Source organism: Phocoena sinus, chromosome 1, assembly GCF_008692025.1.
Source record: "Phocoena sinus isolate mPhoSin1 chromosome 1, mPhoSin1.pri, whole genome shotgun sequence".
Lineage (NCBI taxonomy): Eukaryota > Metazoa > Chordata > Mammalia > Artiodactyla > Phocoenidae > Phocoena > Phocoena sinus.
In genome coordinates this window covers 18363801-18380857 of record NC_045763.1, presented here as the reverse complement: position 1 = coordinate 18380857, position 17057 = coordinate 18363801, and the positions used below count along the sequence as shown (strand labels likewise).

General features: G+C 50.3%; 1 protein-coding gene across 3 annotated transcripts in view; it reads left to right on the top strand.

Moving 5' to 3' along the window:
- Window positions 1-923: 923 nt before the first annotated feature.
- Window positions 924-17057, top strand: part of ASAP3 (ArfGAP with SH3 domain, ankyrin repeat and PH domain 3) — a 46724-nt gene continuing 30590 nt past the window's right edge. For all 3 annotated transcript variants that reach the window (XM_032622341.1, XM_032622348.1, XM_032622337.1), the window contains exon 1: window positions 924-1148. In XM_032622341.1, the coding sequence (XP_032478232.1) occupies window positions 1020-1148 (129 nt within the window). In that variant the 5' untranslated portion in view covers window positions 924-1019. The remainder of the gene's footprint in view (window positions 1149-17057) is intronic.

The following is a 17057-nucleotide window of genomic DNA, read 5'->3' as shown; positions in this document are numbered from 1 at the left end:
AAAGACCCTGGAGGCGGGGCACACTATTGAGGGGAGGAGCGAAGGGGCGGTTGGGCGGCCCTGGCTGCACGCGGAGCAGAGGCCGAGAGCGGGGAATGCGGAGCAAGGGAGGGGTGGGGCGACTCGGGGCGGAGCGGGGCACCGAGATCCTCCCCGCCACCACCCCGGGCTTGGGAGAGGGACGAGGGGCTGCGTGAGGGTGAAGCTCAAGGGGTGAGGTCATGAGGACTGGGAACTAATGGGTAGGAGAGGGAAACGCAAGGCGCATTAAGGAGGGATGCGGAGATAGGGCACCGAGGCTTTGGGAGGCAGGGTGACTTCGGAGGCGTGGGAGCGGGACAAAGGGGCAGAGCCGTGGACGCGCCGAGAGAGAGGCAGCTTTAAGAAAGGGAGGCCAAAGGACCCTGCAGAGAGGCATGGGGCGGGGCCGCGGAGCTGGGTGAGGGGCCGAGGGCGGGGAAGTGAGCCAGGGGCGGAGCTCTCTGGAGATGGGAGGCCAGAGGGATGGGTCAATGGGCCGGGGGCGGGGCAGTGAGCCAGGGGCGGAGCTCTCTGGGGATGGGAGGCCAGAGGGCTGGGCCGAGGAGCCGGGCGAGGGGCCAGGGGTGGGACTCTTAGGACTGGGAGGCCCGCGAGGGCCGGGGGACGGGCGGTCCAGGCTAAGGTGGGGAGAGAGACTGGAAGGCCGTGGGCGGGGCCGAGAAGCGGGTGGAGTGGGAAAGGTCTGGGCTCCCAGGACGAGAGGGGACGCGGCTGTGAGGAGCAAAGGCGGTCGGGGGCGGGGCGGGGCGGTGCGGAGGGGGCGGGGCGGTGCGGAGGGGGCGGGGCGGTGCGGAGGGGGCGGGGCGGTGCGGAGGGGGCGGGGCGGTGCGGAGGGGGCGGGGCGGTGCGGAGGGGGCGGGGCGGCGCGGAGGCCAGGACGGCGCCCGCGGCTGGCTGGGAGGCCGGCCCAGAGCACTGCGGCGAGCGACCCCCGGGCCCCACTCCGGCAGCCCCGGCGCCCCGACCACGCGCCCGCCATGCCCGAGCAGCTCAGCGTCGCAGAGTTCCTGGCCGTCACTGCAGAGGACCTCAGCTCCCCGGCCGGGGCTGCCGCCTTCGCCGCCAAGATGCCCCGGTGCCGCGGGGCAGCACTGGCGCGGGAGGAGGTGAGGGGGCCGAGGCGGGAGGGGTCTGGGGTCTCGGCAGGGCTTCGCCTTGACCTTCACAGGCGTGACCGGAACTGCGATGGCCCTCCTTACCGCGCCCCAGAAACCTTCCCCCTCCCTAGAGCTGTGAGAACAGAGTGCATCTCAAACATCTGCGTCCTCACCGTCGAGTGTTTGGGGGAGGGCCCGAGGGACCATTTGGGGGTCCTCGAGGTCACCTCGACGACAGACTTCACAGGTCGAGCGACATACCCCCAGTGCTCTTCGTGACCTGCCGCGCCGTCGCTTGTGGGTTTGTTCAGCGCCTCACTGAATCTGTTTGGGTTTTCATCTTTGGAGCCCCACAAGTTCGTCCCCCAAGTCACTCCCCTTCTGCGAATCAGACCTTCCAGCCTCAGTCCTGAACTTAACTTCTCCCTGTGAGCAGTGAGGCGCCCTCCCCCAGACTGCTGGTTCTGAGATTTGGCCGGTGTTTGTGGAATGAATGCGAATGAGAAGGCGCCAGGAGCCGGGGTTCACCTTGGCCAGGCTGTTCACAAGTTTACAGTCTCCTTCCCCTCCCCTCTCCTCTTTGTCTTTTCCAGAAATGCATCCCAGGCCTTTTCTCTGGCCCTTGCAGGCTGCCCCACCCCGTTCCCCTGCTCATTGGAGTTAGTTCCTTTTCTTCACACCCGCTGCACTTTCCCCGGCCTCCTCTACAGGAATATTCTAGGGCAGACACCCTGAGGCTTTGGGCCAAAGGAGAACAATGTGTTTTTGCAGCTCCCTTTCAGAAGATGCCCTGAATTGGGGTGGCATTTTGGACCTCAACAGCAGCTCTCACCTTCCATCCTTCACCATAAGAATATTGAGCACCTACTGTGTGGTAGATACAAAGATTTATAGTTCATACTACCCTGGGCCAATGTCTTGGGAAATCTCTTCTTCTCCTCCTCTCCGCAGCAGTCTGAACCCCCATCCCACAGTCTGTGTGTATCACTTGGTAAGGGTGATAGAGGACAGTGGAAATATCACCCACTTTGGGGAAGGCAGACCCGTGTTCAAATTTTGGCTCTGCAGTTTGCCAGCCGTGTGAGCTTGGGCACGTGACCTGATCTGTTTGTGCCCCACTTTTGGCATCTGTAAAATGGGGATAATGTTTACCTCACAGGACTGTGGTATTACATGAGGCCATGTATGTAAGGCATGCATTTTGATTAGTGGAATGATTATGGGATTAATTGACAGACCTCTTTAGATAGAGACTGGGTCTCTTTTGTCCTCATTTCTCTCACAGAGCCTAGCCTAGTGCTTTGCATATAGTTGGGGTCATGTTTTAATTAAAATAAGAAGCTTTGGCTTCCTTCCTTGGGCAGAACCAGTAGCTTACAGTCCACCGCCTATGAATGTAGATTGTATTTTACTGGAGGCTCACAGGGAAACTGCCTCAGAGCCTCATCCTGAGGAGAGAGAGCTTCCTGAGGTTTGTCTTCATCTTGTGACCTGGAAGAGGTCAGTACGATCAGCATCCTTAGGGCTTTCACAGTTCACACTCTTCTCTGGGTTGTTCATTAAAATGTTAGAGCAGGATCAGGAGAAAGGGCTGTACTATGAGCCCTTCTCCAGGGACAGAAATGCCCATTTATGCCCGTGCATCTGGCCTTGCCTGGCTTCGTGTGTGTAAGCACTTGTGCGTGCCTGGGGGAGAGAGCCCTTAGGATGGATCTGGAGGCCACAGCAGACTCCCGTCAGGGCTTAGCTTTACCCCAGGTGAGGCCAGACAAAACCCAGTCTCCTTTGCCTTTGGGACTTTAGTTTGGTGCGCGCAAAGGTTCATTTTTGCAATAGAAAGGTTTCTGACACCCAAATACAGTTTTTCTCTTCAGCATTTCAGTGCCTCAAAAGTTAGAATCTGACCTTTGGATTGGACTTTCCTGAGGTTTCCTGTTAGGCTTTGCATTTGTGTTTATATTTACATGTAGTTTGATGCTGTCATTACCCCGATCTCAGTTCTGGGCATGACTAACCCCCAGGCTTGAAGCTCCATTTGGCAGAATCAAAATTTGACTGATTCTCAAAGCAAGTGTTCCAGTCCCAGCTGGTTTCCTGGGAGTAACTAGGGACTCTGTCCTGGGACTTGAAGTCTTTTTTTGCAGTCCTGCTAGGAAGGACCCTGGGCAGATTACAGGAAGCTAGAATGTCAGTGCTGAGGGACCCTTTAAGATAGAGATCAACTAGGAACTCTCTCATTTAAGATGGGAAAACTGATGTCCAGAGAGTGCTACAGACTTATCTAAGCTCCCACAGCTGGGTAGTGGAATAACTGGCATTTCTACCCAAATGTTCTAACCCCTGGTCCTGTTCTCTTTCCTTCTAAAGTCCCAATGTAATTTCTCTGAACCTTAGTTATTTCACCCTTAAAATTTCACCCTATTTTACCTTCCTTGCTTACCTCTCTGGGTTGTTAAATGTTTTTTGTTTTTAATTAAAAGCTGCTCAAATGTGAGGGAGTATTAAGACAGATGATCATTCTGTCAACCGTCGTCTTCCTGTCCTGGGCCCCTTTACATCTATCATCTCATTGATATTCACAATAACACAGGTGAAAATGAGCCCAGGGAAGTTAAGGCAGTTGCATCGTGCCACATAAGTGTCTTTGTCTGACTTTAAGGCCTGTGCTATGTCAGTTCTCCATGCCATTTCTCTGCTAGGCACCAAGGACATAAAGATGCTGCTCAGCTTTGCTGGCTGGTTGGGGAGATGTAGCCTGTCTTAGCGAGATAAGTGGAACCCCAGGAGTCTGTCCAGGGTATACAGAGAAGGTATGGTTAGTGCTATAAGAGGCCAGTGGAGCGAGGGAGAGAGAGAGAGAGCAGTGAGGACTGGTGCAGTCAGGGAGAGCTTCCTGGAGGAGGTGACACTTCCAGATAGGTCTTGAAGGATGCAAGAACTCCATTAAGTGGAGAGGGCAAGTGAGTGAATTTGGAGACAGATGGGAAGAAAGCATATTCAGGAACCAAGTGAGCCACTGTGACAGTGCTGAGAATTCATGCTATATCATGTGTCTCAAACTCCTAGTGAACTTAAATCTCCCAGTGGGTCCTGGATGAAGCAGTCCACCACAAACAGGGGATCTTCAAAGGCTTGTGTTTTATATATATTTTTTGAGATTTAATGAAGTTTTAATTGAACAAAAGACATACTGACTTTTAATTAAAAATTTAAAATACATAACAGAAAAGACTAAAGTCACCTCTGACCATGTCTCACGATTCCTGTACTCTCCCCAGAGGTAACTGCTATGGAAATGTGCATGCTTCCCAATGTCTGTCCTCAGAGAAAATGTATTATCAATAAAGGGGTGGTGGTTAAGAGGAATGTTTGCCTAAGTCGGTATCATGTCTTATAATGCATAGTTTTAAGTTTCATTGGAGTCAGATTTATCTTTTCCTTTGTGACTTTAGTGTTTTTGAATCTTATTTTAGAAAGGATTTCATTCTTAATTCTTAATATTCTTGTGAATTTTCCATTCTGCTTCATGTGTTGATGTTTGTTTTACCAAAATAATAACATTTTTATTTTGCAAAAAATAATAAAAATTATGTAATCTTAGAGATTTTTTTTTTCTGCAAGAAACAGAAACCCTCTAAAGCTTATGTTGAAGGGAAATTTGTTTTAAGGATCTAGAGGTGCCTCATGGGACTGAAGAATAGTAGTTCAAAGTAGACCTCACCCAGGCCTCACCAGGGCCTCATTTGAATCTGGGAAATCATCAGGAACAAAGGCAGCTGCTTCCTCATTCCCACTGTCTCTTGCCTCTTGTTTCTTTCTGCACAGCTAAACAGTGCTTTTGCTCACTTGTCATCACACAGGCCCCAAAGGGTATCACACAGTCTTCTGGGGAAGTCAGGCATCTTCAGCCCCCACATTCACGTGACCTCACTGGTCCAGCATCTAAAGGCAACCAAGCCAGTCTTGCGTCCAAGTTCCTGGCAGAGAAGTTGATGGCCCAGCCCAGCTTCTGGATTGGTTCCAGAAGCTGGGTCCCCACCCCTGGTTTCATCAGCAGAGGTCATGGAGGGATCGACTCAGGCAGGGAAACATGGCCACAGAGACCTACATTGTGGGAGGGGACACGTCTTGGAGAAAAGGAACAGGGCCTGGAAAGTCCCCACCCGCACCCCCATGTGTCCATGGCCATTTCTCTTCATTTGGCACAATCTAGGCTCCAGGGAGAGGCACTGTGTCCATGCTGTTTTGTGCCTCTGGTTATTCAGGTGTAAAGGAACCCCAGTTTGGAAAGCTCAGATGTAGTGGAATTAAAAAGATGGATTGGAGAGCTCAGGGGGTACAGCATGACTTGGAGGGCCTTGAATGTCATTTAGGCATTTGGGCTTTTTGCTGGACAGTGGAAACCAGTGTAGACCATGTTATCTAAGGAATGGATGAGGCCGGCCCTGCCGAGGGACACAGTGGCCAGCATCACGCATGGGAACTGCTCCATGCCAGGCCCTGTATTAGGCACTGGGTAGACACATTGCTTGTTAAAGAGACGCAGTCCCTGCTCTACTGAGCTTACAGTCTTCTGGGGAAGACAGGCAGTAAACAGGTAAACAAACAAGTTAGCAATTGCACGTGTAATAAATGTCATGAAGGCTCATTCTCCCTGTCCAGGCCTGTCTTGAGGTTTGGTCCTGGGTCCTCATCTCTTGGCATGCTAGCCTCTCTCCCCAGGCAATCTCATCCACACCCATGGGTTCAGTCCTCTTCCATCTTCAGGTGACTCACACATTTGTACCTTTAGCCCAGACCCTCATGTCCAACTGCTCACTCAGCTGTTTCATTTGGGCATCTCAATGTGTCCAAAGCCACATTCATGACTTCCCCCCCAGGCTGGCCATTCTGGTGTTCCCTTCTCAGAGAGTGGTCCCTCCCTCTCTTCTGGTAAGCAAGCCAGAAACTCCACATGCACCCTTCCTCACCAAGGCTCATCAGTGTTACCTTCTAAACATCTCTGCCGTCCATCTACTTCTCTACATCGCTACCCTAGTCCACATCACCGTCACCTCTCCCCTGGAACACTGCACTGGCCTCCTAACTTGTCTTTCCACATTTACTCTATAGCTCAGTTCTCCCTAATAGCACCGTGTGTCTCTCTCCTTTGCAGCACACATCCTAGATAAATTTTACATTTATTTGCATAATTACTTTATTAAAATCTGATTTCTCACTAGATTTTGACTTCCATGAGAAAATAACCTATCTCACCATTTTATCCCTAGTATTTACCACAGCACCAGAGCTCGGAAAATATCAATGGGAGTAACAAATAGAGAAAAGAAGAAACCTGAAAAGGAGCATTAATAGAGAATAATGGTGTGAGGGTGCTCCAGTTGGAGGGCACATCTTAGGCAAAGGCCCTGAGTCAGTAAAGAACCTAAAGTATCTGTGACACTGAAAGGAGGCCAGAGGAGCAGAAGCATAGTGATGGCAAATGGAAGAGTGACAACAGATGAGTTTGGGAAGGTAGGCTGGAGCCAGATCATATTCAAGTTTGTAGACCCTGGTGGCAAGTTTGGATTTTATTTATTTTGCAGGCAAGCAACATGATCCAATTTATATTTTAGGACAGTCATATCAGCTGCTGTGTGGAGACGAGATTGGAGGGGGCAGGAGAGGACCCAAGAAGGCTGTTGGCAGTTGTCCACGGAAGAGACGATGGTGCTGTGGGTAGGGCCGTGGTTGGTGGAGAAGTGGACAGATTCTAGAAGTATTTTATAAGTAGTAGCATCAAGATTTGTTGATGGAGTGCATGTGGGGAGTGGTCGAGAATGGTTCCCAAATTCCTAATGGAAGAATGCCATTGCCCCTTCCTAGGAAGGGAAAATCTGGGAGAGGAACAGGTTTGGAGGAGAGTCAAGAATTCTGTTTTTACATCTTACAGGTCTTTGAGACACACAAGTGGAGAAGTCAAGAAGACATTTAGATATATGAGTTTGGAGGTCAAAGGAGTGGGTGGACTGGAGATACACATTTGAGAGTTGTCAGCATTGAGATAGTGGGTTTCAAGCTCGGATCTGTGTAAGAATCACCTGGTATCATTCCCAGAGAGTCCAATTCAGTAGCTGTTTCTTACTTAGGCTTCTTATTGCAAGTAACAGAAACCAACCTGAGCCGATTTAGACAGAAGAGGAGTTCACTGAAAGGGAATATTCAGTAGTTCACAGGATTTCTGGGAAGCTAGAGAACTGGGGCGAGGCAGCAGGGGGGATCTCAGCCAAAATCACTCCACTGAGCCAGTCTGGTGAGGACACTGCTGCCTCACACTAAATGCCACAGCATATACCACCACTGTCCCCTGGGGACTGGGCACCTTCACAGCTGTTGCCATCAGTATAAGAATGATCTTCCACTCTCTCTGCTCCTGATTCAAAGTCTGTAGTGAGTGCCTCTCTGATTGGCCAAGGCTAGCTCATACTTACCTGTACCCTAGCTGCAAAGGAGTCTGGAAAAGCATGAATTTGATCTCGTCAGCTTTTGTAGGAGGCAAGCTCTGCTGAGACTTGCGCAACAAGTAGTTTCCCAGATGTAGGAGAGAGGTTCAGATACCAGTCTGGCAAAAATGACAAATGTCTGGGACTTCCATGGTGGCACAGTGATTAAGAACCTGCCTGTCAATGCAGGGGACACGGATTCAAGCCCCGGTCCGGGAAGATCCCACATGATGCGGAGCAACTAAGCCCGTGCACCACAACTACTGAGCCTGCGCTCTAGAGCCTGCAAGCCACAACTACTGAGCCCATGTGCCACAACTACTGAAGCCCACGCGCCTAGAGCCCGTGCTCCGCAACAAGAGAAGCCACCACAATGAGAAGCCCACGCACCTCAACGAAGAGTAGCCCCTACTCACCACAACTAGAGAAAAGCCCACGTTCAACAACGAAGACCCAATGTAGCCAAAGATAAATAATTAATTATAAATTGTTATTTAGTTAATAATAATTAATTAATTTTTAAAAACAACAAATGTCCTTGGCAGGTTCACCAGCCTGCAGGAGGGTGTTCGGGAATCTGCATCTTAACCAGCACCCCCAAGGGTTGCTCATGCAGGTGGTCCATGAACCACATAATGCGTATAGTACATTAGCTGGTTTTGAAGAAGTGGGAGTGGATAAAATCACCCGAGGAAAGGAATGAAGAGGACCTGGGCCCAAGCTCTGGGGAGCCCAGGATCGAGAGATTAGGATGGGAAGAGTAGTTAATGAAGGAGACTGAGAAGGAGCTGCCAGTGAGGAAGGAAGGAAATCAAGAGAGGACCATGCCTCAGAAGCCAGGGGAGGAATGTTTCGATGAGGGAGCCATGCTCAGCGTTTTTTTTTTTTTTGCAGTACACGGGCCTCTCACTGTTGTGGCCTCTCCCGTTGCGGAGCACAGGCTCCGGACGCGCAGGCTCAGCGGCCGTGGCTCACCGGGCCCAGCCGCTCCGCGGCATGTGGGATCTCCCCGGATCGGGGCACGAACCCGTGTCCCCTGCATCAGCAGGCGGACTCTCAACCACTGTGCCACCAGGGAAGCCCCACGCTCAGCTTTGTCGGATGCTGCCTAAATGTCCAGAGGTCACATAAGAAAATGACAGAGACACGACCCCTGACGTCGGCAACACCGAGGTCCTTGATGACCTTGAGAACTGATTTAGGGAAAAAAACAAACAAACCAGAGTTAGTGCTATTTTCCCTTCCACACTGGCCTGGACTGGATTTGAGGAGGAGGCAGGTAAGAATTATTCCTGAGAAGGGAAGTAGAGATGTGGGATGGTGGCCAGGGACCTGGGCCAAGAGGGTTTTCCAGGCCAGACTTAGAACCCAGCTCCATCTGAGCCCAGCCTCTTCCCACTCCAGGCTGCCTCTGCACAAGGACACAGGGTCCTCCTGGAGTGTCAGCCTCAAGCCCAGTCTCACAAAGGTTCCTCACCTCCCTAAATGGCCGTCTTTGAGCCCAACTTCCTTGCCTGGTATTCAGCTGTTTCTGGCCACCGAGGTGGCATATTTGTGGACAGAAACTGGAGCTTTAGGCCAGAGCAGAAGGAAAATGATTTCCTCAGAAGCAATTCATCTTTGCTAGAAAGTCCCTTTGATGGGCCCAGAGTACATGAAGGCAGTGAAGCCCACGGAGGCACAATGAGATCTCCAGAGTCTGGGGCAGGGCCCTGGGCCCCCTTTGTCCTGGGAACTTTGTGAGTGGGCGTCACTGGGGTCAGAGAGTGGGCCTCACTGTGCAGGGTACAGGAGTCTGAGCTGGGAACAGCTGCTAAAGGTTTTCTAACTGGGCTGGGTTTTGACCTTGACCGAGCTTTTAAGAACTTCAGGTGCTGTTGGCTCCATGCAGACCTACAAATCAGAATCTCCCAGGGGTGAGGCCTGGGCAAGGGAATAGTTAGAAGGTTCCCAGGCAACTCTGATGAGTATTCAGAGGGAAAACTATTGTGGTGAGCTATTGCATGCCCCCTTAAGGTTAGTTATTCATTAAACACTATTTATTGAACACCTGCTGTGTATGAAGGCGAGATGGTGGGTTCTGAGGGGATGGAGATGACAGGACAAGGTCCCCATCTGGGAAGAAAGACTTGTGCCCATGAAAAGATGATTGACAGCCCGCAGCATAGAGGGGGGTGGCTGAGATCTGTGGAGACTGTCCCGTAAGTGAAGTCAGGCAGACCTGGGTTTGAATTCCTATTGGTTGTGTGACCTCGGGCACATGACTTGAATTTTCTGAACCTCGGTTTCCCCATCTGCAAATCAGGGTGATAATCACTATTTTATGAGGTTGTTTGAGGGAATTACATGTAAAGCATCTAGCATCTACCTGGCGCATAACAGATACTTCATTTTTTAAAATTCCCTTTTACTAAAAACACAAGTACACCTGCATATAGGATGGTTAAATAGATTAGGAACCACAGAGAAAAGGGGAAGATAATTGCAACAGGGATGAGGTAATTACTGTGAGTAAACACTAAAATTGTGCAGTCCTGGCACCAGAGCAAAAAGAGAAATCTGTGTACCTTGTGGGTGTCCGGGAATGAATAGCTGAGCCTAGGTCTGGACAAGGCAGGTTCTCCCCTCTGCTCTGCCCTTTGCTCTCTCCTCTCTCCCATCCATTCATTTCTTCATCAAACATTCATTGAGAGCCTACCCCATTCTCAGTCCTGGCTACACATTACAATCCCCTGGGTTGCTTTTAGGTAGATTTTTTTTTAAATAGAGATAAAATTCATATTACATAAAATGTACCATTTTAACCATTTTAAAGTGTGCAGTTCGGCAGTCTTTATTCACAGTATTGTGCAATGATTACCACTAATACTAGAACATTTCCATCAGCCCAAAAAGAAATACTGTGCTCATTAGAAGTCACTCCCGGGCTTCCCTGGTGGCGCAGTGGTTGAGAGTCCGCCTGCTGATGCAGGGGACACGGGTTCGTGCCCTGGTCCGGGAGGATCCCACATGCCGCGGAGCGGCGGGGCCCGTGAGCCATGGCCACTGAGCCTGCACGTCCGGAGCCTGTGCTCCGCAACGGGAGAGGCCACGACGGTGAGAGGCCCGCGTACTGCAAAAAAAAAAAAAAAAAAGAAAGAAAGAAAAAAAAGAAGTCACTCCCCATTGTCACTCCCCCAGCCTCTGGCAACTTTCAGTCTCTATGGATTTGCCTATACTGGACATTTCATGTCAGTGGAATCCTACAATATGTGGACTTTTGTGTCTGGCTTCTTTCAGTTAGCATAATGTTTTCAAGTTTCTTCCATATCGTCTGGATTGCTTTTAAAGCAATAAAAATAGGAATAGCAAACACACTAGGCAGTGTTGTAGGCATTTCCCATATACATTTTAACTCATGTAATCCCCATCAAAGGCACAGAGAGATGAAATAACTCAGTAAACAGGATTGCCAAAGAACATACAGGATGTGCATGCAAGGTATGGGACATGCTTATACTAAAAATTATTCACTGATTATCTGAAATTCAAATATAACTGCATGTCCTGTATTTATTTTTGATAAATTGGGCAACTCTGCTAGCAGTAAGTGGCAGAGCCAGGATTTGGGCCTGGGCAGTTCAAAGCACACTCGAGTGCCTTACCCTCACTCCTCTTCTTCCTCCCCAGGGACTCTGACTTAACAGGTCTGAAGTGAGGCTCTGGAACCCTTATTTTTTTAAGCACCCCAGGTGATTCCCCTGGCTGCCTGGGGATGTGTCGCAGGGCCTGGGAATACAGAGATGTCTGCTGGGCAGGATGGCTATCATGCAGCCCTCCCTGTGTACCTGGCACTGGGCTAGGTACTTAAATGCCCGATCACATTCAGTCTCATGAGATAAGTGCTATTATTATCCCATTTGACAGATGCGAAAATGGAGGCTCAGAGAAACTAAGTCACTTGCCGCAGGTCACACAACTAAGAGTATTAGAAGTAGAATTTGGACCATAGAACAGTGTGATGTCCTGAATTCTTAACCCCTGCTGCCTTTTCTGTGTTCCCACAGGGCCTTGCTAGTATCTATTCATTCATTTACTCATTCATTCCACAAACATTTACTGCTACTCATGTGCCAGGCCCTGTGCTGGGTGCTGTGGCTATAAAGACAAATGAGCCAATCCTTGCCCTTTTAGCATTTTCAGCGCCATAGAGAGTCAGACGTGGTAAATAAGGGCCACGAATGCTCTGATAGAAGGCTGTAGTGGGCACAGGGTGGCATAAGTCAGTTTTGTTGTGATGGGGAGGGGGTGCCCTGTAAGCTGAGAAGGGAAAGGTGGAGTGTTTACTAGGCAGAATGGGAAAAAGGCTTTCCGGGCAGAGGTCTAGCAGCTGGAAACAGCGTGGCACATTGAGGAAACTGCAGAGTTGGGGAGGACTGGGGTTTAAGGCAGCGGCCCCCAACCTGTTTGGCACCGGGGACCGGTTTTGTGGAAGACAGTTTTTCCATGGACGGGGGGATGGTTCAGGCAGTAACGGGGAGCGGCAGATGAAGCTTCGCTGGCTCTCCCGCCGCCCACCTCCTGCTGTGCGGCCCGGTTCCTAACAGGCCGAGGACTGGTACCGGTCTGCGGCCCAGGGAGTTGGGGACCCCTGGTTTAAGGGATTCATGATGACTATCGAGTTGGGGCAGGGAGGGATTCATCCAGGCCAACAAGGAAACCCAGAGGATGGGTGGCATGGGACCCTCTGCTGCTGTGTCCAGGAGGGCAGGCTGGTTCTCCCCAGGGTTGGGTGGAATTCAGGGCTTGGGGCCAGGGGTCAGATGGGAATCTTCACCGATCCTACTGCAGAGTTCTTGGTCTCTTAGCTCATCACCGCCAAGCAGTCTCCCGAGGAAAATCCCAGCCAGGAAACTTGGGGTTTGTGGAGGCCTCAGCACACGCAGAGGGTGCGGCTCCCTTCCTGCAACCCCTCTTCCTCCCCGCTTCCCACCATGCTGCAAGGGGCAGCTGCTGAGGCTGAGCTGGCAGGGCTGGCCGGGTTCCCGGGCTGGGGAGACGGCTTCAGGGGCCCAACTGAAGGGGCGCACAGCCCGCCACAGGCTCCAGCAGCGCAGGAAGGAAAACAGCGAGAGACTGAGGGATCCTGAAATAATAAATGTCAGAGCTGGCAGGAGCCTTCCACATCACCGCCCAACCCCTCGTTCCAGACAGGGAGTCGGCCCAGGGAGGGAAGGAGACTGCTCAAGGTCACACCAGGGGCCAGGGCCGACCCGGGGTGACCCCAGGTCCTGCTGCAGGCCTTGCAGTGTAGCTCCTCCTGACTGTCCCAGCCTGGACTCTTGGGGGCTGGGGCTGGGGGCTTATCCAGATGAAAACCCTTTGGAGACTTTTGCTCCTGCTGGTGGCTGAGGTTGGGGCAGTCTTGCAGGATATGATTAACCCCGCCTCTGAGTCCTGGAGCTTTGACCTGGAAGGGTCATGTCTGTCAGCTCTGAATTGTATAGGTGGGGAAACGGAGGCACAGACGGAGGAAGGAACTTGCTCAGAGGGATACAGAGGGCCTAATGGCAGAGGCAAGCCTAAAATTCAGTGCCTCCCCTCCCTTCCCCCAAAGTGTTTCTGCACTGCTTCTGAAGATGCCTGACTTCCACCATTAGAAAAAATATGACCTAATTCAATCTTCACAGTGATCCTTACAGAGATAAGTGGGGCTCAGAGAGGTGTGATAGTGAGAGAAGGCTCTGGAGGCAGAGGGCTCTACACTTCCTAGAGCTACTGACATGCCCCTGAGCCGGTTGCCTCGCCTCCCCCAGCCTCGGTTTTCTCATCTGTAAAATGGGGAAGATATTAACTACCTCACAGGAATAAACAAGGTAACAAAAATAAAACGAGCACTTAGCAAGTGGGGTGGCGATTGGATTCATGTAATCAGATCAGCCTGGGAGCTTGGAATCCGAATGTCTCCTGTTGGCCATCTGCTTTGAGCTGGGCTGGGCTGGGCTGTGCTCTCCGTCACCCAGTCGAGCCTGGGGTTCAGGGCTGCACCCCCTTTCTCCCACTTGGCCTGGGTCTGCAGATGAGCCCCAGAGTCAGTCTTTCTACCACAAGAATTTTTTTGGCCACACCACACGGCTGGCAGGATCTTAGCTCCCTGACCAGGGATCAAACTTGTGCCCCCTGCAGCGGAAGCATAGAGTCCTGACCACTGGACCGCTGGGGCAGTCCCATCTACCATGAGAATTTATTGAATCACTCCTCTCTTGTTCAGAACCCTGCAGGAGCTCATCACCTGTGGGATAAAACCTAGAGTTTTGGGTTAAAAGCATGGATTCTGGAGCCTGACACCCTGGGCTGGAGCCTAGGTGCTACCACTTATCGGCTGTGTGAGCTGGACAGATGCCATACCCTGCTGTGTGAGCTGGACAGATGCCATACCCTGGGCCTCAGGTTCCTCATCTGTAAAACCTCCTGGGGTTGTTGACAGGATTTGGTGAAATAATGCAAAGTCTGTCAGGTGCTTAGAAGAAGCCTGGCATGTGGCGGTGATATAAAAGCATCCCCTCGCCTCTCATTAGGAGCATGGACTCCCAGAGGGTCATTCGGGGCCCTGCTTAGCCTGAGGCCTCACTGCTCACCACTTCCTCACCAGCGCTGGTAGGTGCCTGCCCCATAAGCTCCAGGATGCTCCCCTAATGTGCTGACACTCCTACCCAGGGACTTTACCGAGGCGCCTCTCTCAGAGTCACCTTCCCTGTCCTACTTTGCTCCACCAGTGTCTCCTCATTTTTCAAGGCTCTGGTGAATCTCACCCAGATTCAACAACTATTATTTTGCCAATTTTATGTTTTCATCTACTAGCCCTCATTTTTTCTTGTGGAGAATTTGGTATATTCGCAGAAAACAGAACAAAATGATGAACCTCCAGTTGCTCATAACCCAGTCCTGCCCCGTGCCCATCCCAACCTGCTTCCCCAACTCTCATCTTGTTTTGAAGCAAATCCCAAACGTCATATTGTTTCATCCCAGGGTGGGGTGGGTGCTCCTGGTCTGTGCCCCCCACAGGCTTCTCTTCTGCTGCAGCCTCACCCAGGCCTCCTCAGCCCTTGGCAAGCACATCCTTGTCTATGTTCTGTCTTCCCCACTGGGCTGTGAGCACCTTGAGGGCAGGGCCCAGCCTGACCTCCCTCTCTTCCCAGCACCTTCACGGCCAGGCAAGGTACAGCCGGACACTCAGTATGTGAGGACGAGCCCCTACTGTGTGCCAGTGACTCTGTTGGAGACCTTGCCCCAGCCCCTCCCTCTACCCCACTGGGTGGAGAGGGGCAGGCTTGCAGATTTGAGGAGATGCTTGTTCAGGGAGTAGAGCTGAGCTGAGATTGCCTGGAGGAGGGATGCTAGCGAGTACTTCCCAGTCCCACCCTTGCCCCTCCTTGCTGGCCACCCACGAAGGGCCCTGTGGGGCTCCCTGCTTTCTTTTGATCTGCTGATTGGGCAGGTGGGTGAGCAAAAGCAAACTTTGAGCATGATGTGAACAGGACAGCTCACGTTTGCAAGGGCTACAAACTTAGCCAGTCCTTATTGATTCGATTCCCAGTGAGAGGTGGCTGGAACGGCACTGACTATTGTTCCCATTTACAGATGCGGACCCTGGGGCCCAGAGACTGGAGAGATTGCAGACTTGCTCAGGGTCTTGGTATTGGGTCCAGAATAGAACCCCAGTCTCCTCTCTCTACATCCTGTGCTCTTTCTGCTACGTGCCCTCTTTGGAATTAAGCAACAGAGCTTGTGCACCTTCCTTTAGCCAGCATGTCAGCCTTAAGCCCTTCCTGTCTGCCTCTCAAGGACCCTCACGCCTGGCCCTTGCCCTCCTTTGCCTCTCTCAGGCCGACTTCTCCAAACCCCACTCTCTCCCATCCCATTCCTTTTATCAAAAGCTGTGCCCAGACAGCTGTCCATTGAAAGGAGCCCGCTCATATACTAAGGTGTCAAGGGGTTTCAGGTAACAGTGCAGTGGTCTTCAACTTTTCTGAACATAGGAACCCCCTGTCTTCTTTCATTAACTTCACGTTGTAGAAATTTTCAAACACAAAAGTAGACTCACCCAGATTCAACAACTATTATTTTGCCAATTTTATGTTTTCTTCTACTAGCCCTCATCTTTTCTTGTGGAGAATTTGGTATATTCGCAGAAAACAGAACAAAATGATGAACCTCCAGTTGCTCATAACCCAGTCATGCCCCGTGCCCATCCCAACCTGCTTCCCCAACTCTCATCTTGTTTTGAAGCAAATCCCAAACGTCATATTGTTTCAGCCTTAAATATTTCAGTACGTAGCTCTAAACAGTAAGGACTTCTTTTTTTGCTTACATAACTAAAATGGGATGCCATTCTCGTACCCCGAAACATTAATAATCCCGAAATCATCAACTACCCAGTTTTCAAATTTCCAGTTGCCTCATAACTATCCTAACTTCTTTTACAGTTTATTTTTTAAAAAGCAGGATTCAAGTGAAGTCCATTTGTTGATGGGTGTTTTCAGGCTCCTAAGATTCCCCCTCCATCATTTTTGGTTTCATTTTTTGTAGTCCACAGGAAAACAAACCAGTGGCTTATTCTGTAGTTTCACATCAACTGATTGTGTTCACTGTTGCATTCCCCAGGTGCGGTTTAACGAGTTTCTCCATCTTCTGCACTTTCTGTAAATAAATCAGCAGTTAGAAATGAAAAGCCCCAGGGTTTTCTGTGCATTTTTTGTCATTTCGTTAAATATTTGAAGTGTAACTTGGTTTGCTCATTAAAATATTGTATTTTATTTTTCACAGTTAACATGTAGTACATATAATTTCATCTTCTCTCGGACATCAAAGATCAAAGGAGCCAGGATTCTGCCACCTCACAGAAGGACCCCCTTTCTTAAAAATTTATCTTATTCGAGTATAGTCGATTTACGGTGTTGTGTCAATTTCTGCTGTATAGCAAAGTGATTCAGTTATACGTATCTATCTATCTATATATATAGAGAGAGAGAGAGAGAGAGAGAGATACACACACATATTCTTTTTCATATTCTTTTCCATTATGGTTTATCACAAGATACTGAATAGTTCCCTGTGCTATACACTAGGACCTTGTTGTTTATCCATTGTATATATAACTGTTTGCATCTGCTAACCCCAAACTCCCAGCCCATCCCTCCTTCACCTCTCCCCTTGGCAAACACAAGTCTGTTCTTTATGACAGAAGGAATCCTTTTTAATGTCAAGGTTTCACTGACCTTTCCTTTACACTTGTACTTCTAGTTTTGATTGATTGATTGATTGATGGATTAAGAAATATGGAAAAGGACAAAAAGCTACCATGAATTCAAAAATACATTTAAAGTTTTGTGTCTTATTGATCGTAACAGCTGCATTCATATTTGGAATGTGGTCATACTAATTCGTGAGACTTTTT